This window comes from Phalaenopsis equestris, unplaced genomic scaffold (assembly GCF_001263595.1).
Source record: "Phalaenopsis equestris unplaced genomic scaffold, ASM126359v1 Scaffold000054, whole genome shotgun sequence".
Lineage (NCBI taxonomy): Eukaryota > Viridiplantae > Streptophyta > Magnoliopsida > Asparagales > Orchidaceae > Phalaenopsis > Phalaenopsis equestris.
The window spans coordinates 773,214-780,631 of record NW_018164496.1 but is presented as its reverse complement, the minus strand read 5'-3'; the positions used below and the strand labels follow the sequence as shown (position 1 = coordinate 780,631).

The window sequence follows — 7,418 nt, the reverse complement described above, 5'->3', positions numbered from 1 at the left end:
CTATATATATATATGCACACACACACCACACACACACATATATGGTTATTATGTTATGCAAAATTTTTAGCTTTTGATTATTGAAGTAATTTTGCATAAACTCTTTCTCATTGTTTGGTGTTTGTTGCCCTTAAACCTTGTGTTTCTTTGATGAGGTTAATATCTATCTTATATTCTCTTTAAATTTATTTTCTACTCATCTTATCACATACTCTAATTCTTTCTCGTATCTTCTTCAATATCATAAGCACTTTTCAGGACTAGCCATCCTCTATCCTAGTCCACAATTAAATTTTGAAAAATCACATTTTCTCCTTTGATGTCTTAATTGACCCATGAATGAGGTGGGATAAAAATTTCAAAGTCATTTGAATTGAATTTGACAAATTATGAAGTGTTAGAGCCTTAGGGGCAAATGTGTAATTTTGGAAATTTTGCCTTAATTAACATTTAGGCTTAATTCAAGGAGGGGAATGGGTAACCTCTAATCTTAATCAATTTACTTGATGTTTGAAACACAAAGGGGTTAATTGGTAGAAACCAATTTCACTTTCTTAATTAAGATTAATAAATTTCTATATCATTAAAAAAAAATTTGGAAGTTTATTAAGATTAAATGATCCTAGACTTAGGGGTATGATTTTTGAAGTCAATAATTAATCAATTTAATACCCCCTATTTTGATTTTCGGCGAAATTCAAATAATGAATCATGATCACCTAAAACTTAACCTTTTCAAAATTAATTAAGACACTCACCTAGGTCTTAAGGACTTAGTAGTGATTTAAGATAAATCAAGAATCAAAATTGACTGAATGAGGATTAGAGAAATAAATATAACAAACATCTTTGAAACACCCCTAAGCCCAATTAGGATTAAAAATTTGGCTAAGTGTTCAGATTACACTAACTTGCCCCTTTAAGGGTGTTCACCCACATAATTCTTAAATTGAACGACAAATGATAATTACCCCTTTCTTAGGGATAATTGAGACATCAGTGTTCACTGAGTAATAAGGGTATTTACAGGATGAACTATTAAGCAACATAATAAGTTTAAATGGACTCGAGGCTTTTCACTAGTTGGTGAGAGAGAGGCATGCACCTGCTTCCCCCTCTTAACTTGTTGGATACCTCAGAGGCCTATTAAACTTAATATTCTCTGCTCAATAGAATCATCCTTAATTAAACTTTAATAGATATTGACTTGTTCCTCACTCAACAACGAGGGCTTAACCGCAAAATTTTATCAACTACTCTTGATCAGAAGTTCATATCCTAACCTAAAACTTCACCCTAATTTTCCATCATTTAGACCACTTAAAACCAAATTTTATTGGGATATTTTAAATCACACCAAATAAGCTTATTGTAGACTAGTCTTTGCATACATTCTACCAAGTTCCTCTAAAGTTCTCGCTCTTAAGTTACAAACTCCAAATAATACTCTTAACACTAAAGATCTATAAGTATTTCCGATCGTCAATCCCAAACAAATTATATTTTTAAGAGAAGAATAAGTGGAATACTATGTTAAAATAAGTTCGAAGAGGATTAGAGAAGAGTAAATAATATAAATAAAACTAAATAATTCCAACTAATAATGGTTAAGCTAGGTCACCTAACTTTAAACATTAAAAATTTAATTTGCGTACTCGTGATTGTGGCTACCACGTATCGAGCTCAATAGGAAATAAATGTAACTGATAACTCAATAATCGAAAAACTCCACGCAGAATTTATCTCCCGAAAATCAAAATGCTCCTTACGATGACCAAAGATAACCGAAGCCATCCATACTAAACTCATCATTCTTACAGTAACCAAAGACAAGAACTTACAGAACGAAGAGGGCAGATCACAGGGGAGAAGAGGGAAGAGATAAGTGTTACAATCTCCTCAGAACGCAAAAGTTTGTAAGGCACAAACTCGGCTGAGAAAAGCAGAGGGGTAAGTAAAGTAAAAAATCCTTCGAAACGCTCGACCGCGACACTGAGGGCTCGGGCCACGGTCATATTATAACAAAAAAAAGGTGTTTTACGGGACGCAGCCATGACGCTCCAACCAAACGCCTACGCGGTGTTTTCTAAACTCACAATCCGCGAATAAGCCCCCCCAAACAGACCCTTAATCTAAACTTTAGACTTGAGTTTTAAGACTAAGAAATATTAAAAATCTTCACCCAATTTAGCAAACTTGTGATTTTTTATGTATTTTTGAAATTTAAGGCATGACAATCTAAATTGAATACAATTTTTCTATTGAAAATATAATGCTTCAATTTTTAAAAGATTAAATCAAGACAAAATTTGTTATTGTATGTGGAGTTTGGAGCTTGAATTCAAACTCCAAGTTCAAAAGATTAAATCAAGACAAAATCATTACAAGTTCAAAATCTTAGAAAAGTCAAAATGCTTGCGTACTAGGGTAAAGGTTATTGGAATCTTAAATCCTTTTGTGTAGTGGTGATCTAATAAAATTATGCTAAATTTATTAGTGATATATACAATCATTATACTACAAGCTTTTGATGAATCTCTTATAACATGTAGCTAAATCATAAAAAAGTTCAAACTTTATATAACTCTTAGGTGATGTCCCACTTAGGATTGTCTAAACTTCAAAATGATCAACTTGGAATTCAGAATTAGATATAATAATTCCTCAAAAAAATTATCTCAAATTCAGAAGAGGATATAATAGAATAGAGAAATTTTTAAAGGCTTATGTCGTAGGGGGGGGGGACAAGATTAAGGGTGCACTTAATTTTAGTCAATAGCTTTGAGGAGAGATTTTGGGCTTAGATTGAAGATGATTGGTTCTGAGAGATGATTAGAAAGTGGGAGAGTATGCTAAAAAGGCTTAAAATAGAATTATAAGTATAACATTAGGTATAAACATAAATAATCAGTTCAAGCCATAACCACAAACCTATTAATTTCTCTGATGCTATTGTTTATCATTGAGTGCTATAATATTTCATTAGATGCAGGCCATAATTTACAGAAAATATTGGTTCTTAAGCTACCTATATCTTAAAATAAGAAGGAAATTGTAAACATATTTCTCAACATAAAATTTCAAAATTCGAACTTCAAAATATGAAGTTTAAATATTAAAACTCAAAGAATGATGTTTTTTTCAAGATTGGACACTTATGATGAGCCTTAATTGGGTTCTTATTTTGGTTCTCCTTTTGATCCACATAATATTAAGCTACATCAACAAGTTTAACCTCATCAAATCATTAAATATTCCTCGTAGTATTAACAATGAATGGCTTTTTATTGTTAAACAATTTGCTTGTTACCTTTTTTTTTGCTTAGTTGTTCTGTTTGTCTCTTATGTATAGGGATTTTCATATCATGCGGATCCTCTATTATGTTTAATGATCAAGAATTGGTTGTGCTTTGGGGTTCAATTGTGGCTTGGTTGTCTCTATTTGTAGGGTCTCTCAAATCTTGCAGATCCTCTATTTTAAAGATGGACGATTGGTTGTGGTTTGGTGTTCAATTGTGGCTTGGCCGTCTCTAGTATTTTGTTTTTTTCTTTTTATAGTTGTTGGGCTGGCCTATTTTTGGCCTTCTTTTTGTCGTGATAGTTGTATTTTATTTTACTTTTTGTAACTCTTTCATTTTTTGAATAAAGTTGAGCGTAGCCCTCAGATTTAACCCCCCAAGAAAAACAAAGAATAGTGCAAGTCATTCACTTTAATGATAAAAAAATTGCGAGATAGTAGTTTCTTAATGATTGATGCCATCGATGTCTTGGATCTGTGACTTAATTATATAATTTTCTATATCTCGATTCCATTAATCAAACATGGATAATAGATTACTATACTCGATGATTCGATCGTGGCAGACACAAATGCATCAATTTAATAGTTCAAAAAAATCACAGAGTAATGATGTTGTTAATAACAATATTCTAAGTGATGTTGCATACATAGCACTTGAAACATTGTTATTTACAAATCTACCATCCCCTTTCATGAATGGTACTTTCCATCAACTCATATAACCAGCAAAAACACAATTTTAAAATCCACAACAATCCTTTCTTATTCCATACTGACACCTCATCTGAAATCATAGCATGCAAATATATTATCATTAAACAACTTCTAACAGAAGGCACACATGAACTGCTGCAGCTCCTTTCTTATTCCATACTGACACCTCATCTGAAATCTTAGCATGCAAATATATTATCATTAGACAACTTCTAACAGAAGGCACACATGAACTGCTGCAGCTCAACGCTCAGTTCTTCTTCTTCTTCCTCATAACCTAGCACTGCATACATGCATGCTTCAGAAAATTTGCCTAGATGCAGACCCAAAACTTGAACAAAAAAAGCCAGTGAGTCTAAAAATTAGCACGTAACTGCAGCCTCATTCAGTTGAGTTTCAAGCATCTCAGCCTGCAACCCAAAAAAAAAAAAAATGATGAGAATATTAAACTATAGTATTTTAACATGGAAAAGAATAGGCATTGTCTAGTTAAGTTACCCCACAATTTTTTGTATTTATATATCTAACATCTAAAATTTTATATTTATATTCATAGCATTTAACTATACATATTTATATATATCACTGCTACTTGAATTTTAAAATGAAATTCAACTTTTTATGCATAAATTTATATAAATATGAAAATTTAGGGGGTGTTTGGCTATAACTTAGATTTACATTAAATAAGATTTATCAAATCTGATAGATTCAGATTTACCTAATGTAGTGTGCTACAAAGGAACTCATGAGCGACGATGGAATAAACTCACATCACAATCTGAGTGAGTAAATTCAGATTTACGTCGTAAAAGAGACGAAATAGTGTTGGATTAATTTTTATTTTTATTGATGTTTTGTTGGATTTAAATTCATAAGACTTGTGTGATTTGTAGGTGGATTTACCTTATAATTAAAGTGCATGTCACTGTCTTCGGATTAAATTTCATGTGAGCTTGGTGGGCTCAATTGCAGCCAAAGATAAGGATTTGGAGCTGAAGGTTGAGTAAAAGTACAGAAAAGGAATTTTTGCAAGTTGGGTGTTCTGAAAAAAACCTGAAAGCAACTGCTCCTTCCGTTGCTTCTTTTGAGAAAAAGAGAAAAAGAACAGCGTGGTGTTGGTGGAGGAGCGAGGCCAGAGCAGAGGAGTTTAATTCATGGGGGTCCATAGTACTGTGGCTACCATGACAAACTGTAACAGTTCATGGATAAGAAAGGAGGCGTAGTATTAGGGAGCTGTCTGTGACAGATTTAGGCTTCATCAAAAGTGATGGTGAAGTTATGTTTAGTTGGAGTGAATGTCTACATATGCAAAAATTATTATTTGGTGAAACAATTGGAGAAGTTTTTTTGGCAAGAATAGTAAATTTTTGTCATTTTAGATTGCAGTTTGTCTCCTTCGATTCGACGAACGCAGCTTTTGATAGAAATTTGTTGAACTTTATGGAGTTTCAAATGAAACTTTAAGGTGGTGTTTGGCTTACAAGCCTTATTTAAGTTAAATAGTATTTAGTAAATCCGATAAATCAAGATTTATATTGAGAGAGATAGTATAGAGATGACCCGCACAATACGATGGAAACAATTGGATTCAGTAAATCTGATTTAATGGAACTTTAAAAAAGGCAATAATTTTAATATTATGACTTTAAAAAAGCTATTTTTTTCAATCTTCTCAGTTTTTTCATAAATCCTGTAATTTATTAAACCCTATCATTAGCAGTAGGATTTAATAAATTCATATTTACAAAAATTACTGAATCCTTAAATATATCATCAAAAGTCCCTAATTTTTCTTAAGAAACAATTTTTAAAATAAGCTATAAGAATTTCTATTATTTTGTCTTTGAGGATTCAGAATCCGGACAGCCAGGAGCCATTGACGACTGACCTATTGTCAGCAGGCATGAAAAAATCTTTATTGATTTGGCCGGCACTGTTCATTTGATACTTCTAAAAAAATTTGATTTTTTCAGGAATAATCAACCCATTATAAAAAGTTTCTTTTTTCATAAACTTTATAATATTTATCTGCCATTCAACCTGTCAGAATTCTAACACAGAAACAATATCTGCTGCAAAATTTTTCTGCAGATAGCACTTGAACAGTAAATTTACTGAAGAAGAATATTGAGAACTAAGGATGAGTTTGAGCAAAAGGTGAGATTTTGAAAGACAAAACTACCTCTGCTCCTCTTCGCCGGCGGTGTTTTTCTCGCCGGATGATCTGTAGTTAGGGAAAGGGAAATGACCGGACTCGATGAACTTGAGATCCTCAACCAGAAGCTCGTAATGGAGTCTCACCTCCTCTGCAGACTTACCGCCGACGGCTCTGGCTACATTCTGCCACCTCTCCGGCGTGTCCTTATCATACACCGCCAGTGCTCGCTCGAAGAGCTTGTTCTGCTTCTTCGTCCAAGTTGAAGCAGAGTTCTTCGACGCCATGTTTGTGCAAAAGAAGATAGCTGCGCTCAGGATGGAGATGGTGAGTTAGAAAGCAGTTGGTGGGGAGTCTTATAAGGAGGAGAGTAGAGTTGGAGCCAGCAGGGGAATAATAAGGTGGAGGTGGTGGTGGAATAATGGCATGCTGGTTTAGATAATGGCCACAAGATTGAAGGAGAACTTGTGAGGAAGAATCGCCCTCACCATTTGCAGAGAATGAGATAATGTTCCTCTGCCTTTGTCTCAATTATTGGGCGTACTATGATTATATTGGCAAGCTAGCCAGGATGTAGGATTAGATATACGATGTATTGTGTACGTCAAATACATGAAAAAAAAGATGATTTTTTTTTTCTTCTTTTTGGGAATGGTGGGCGTGAGAAACAAGAAGCGCAGAACCGGCGAGTAGCGCCATGGAAATGAACTGTCTTGCTTTATATTTCACTAGCGACAGCCGACAGGCTTATATATTCTTCGGGGAGTGGGGACATCCACGGCCAAATATGGTGGTGTTTGTAGCCATTCAGATTTCAGCCTTAGTGAAATGAGAAGGAAATTGATGAGATAAAAATTGAGTTTAATTGCTTTGGATTCAGATGTAGATGGAAGATTTGATTACTTTTTGGGTCAAGATGGGGTTAATCTAAAATCATCTTGAAATTGATCTGATTTTGAGTTGGTTAGCTGGTCAAATGAGTCATACTTAAAATATTTGGGCAATATTGATTCCAAATCTTGCATGATCTATTAGTCAATTATTTTAAGATGGATAATGATTGTGTTAAGTGAGAGGCAAATATATTCATGTCAAATCCAAACCCAATTCATTAAGCCAAATTGAAATCTCTGTGCTCATGGTTTGGCTCTTAAGTTGTGGAATAGGCATGCAAAAATAGATTAGGAAAAGGATTAATTTAAGAAAGCTTAACATTAATATAAAGCCATGAGCGTTAACCACATT

The 7,418-nt window shown here is 33.5% G+C and overlaps 1 protein-coding gene across 2 annotated transcripts; it reads right to left on the bottom strand.

Annotated features, from left to right (window-relative positions):
* Nucleotides 1–4,165: 4,165 nt before the first annotated feature.
* On the bottom strand, nucleotides 4,166–6,725 carry LOC110019286 (protein RADIALIS-like 3). Of its 2 annotated transcripts, XM_020716906.1 has the most exons (3): nucleotides 6,201–6,725; nucleotides 4,390–4,425; nucleotides 4,166–4,298 (listed from the first exon to the last, which is right to left on the bottom strand). In XM_020716906.1, the coding sequence occupies exons 1-2, from the start codon at nucleotides 6,458–6,460 to the stop codon at nucleotides 4,401–4,403; spliced, it is 285 nt and encodes a 94-aa protein (XP_020572565.1). In that variant the 5' UTR covers nucleotides 6,461–6,725; the 3' UTR covers nucleotides 4,166–4,298; nucleotides 4,390–4,400. The 2 variants fall into 2 exon arrangements, with proteins under 2 accessions (XP_020572565.1, XP_020572564.1); XM_020716905.1 differs by having other exon boundaries at nucleotides 4,166–4,425; nucleotides 6,201–6,722.
* Nucleotides 6,726–7,418: the final 693 nt, after the last annotated feature.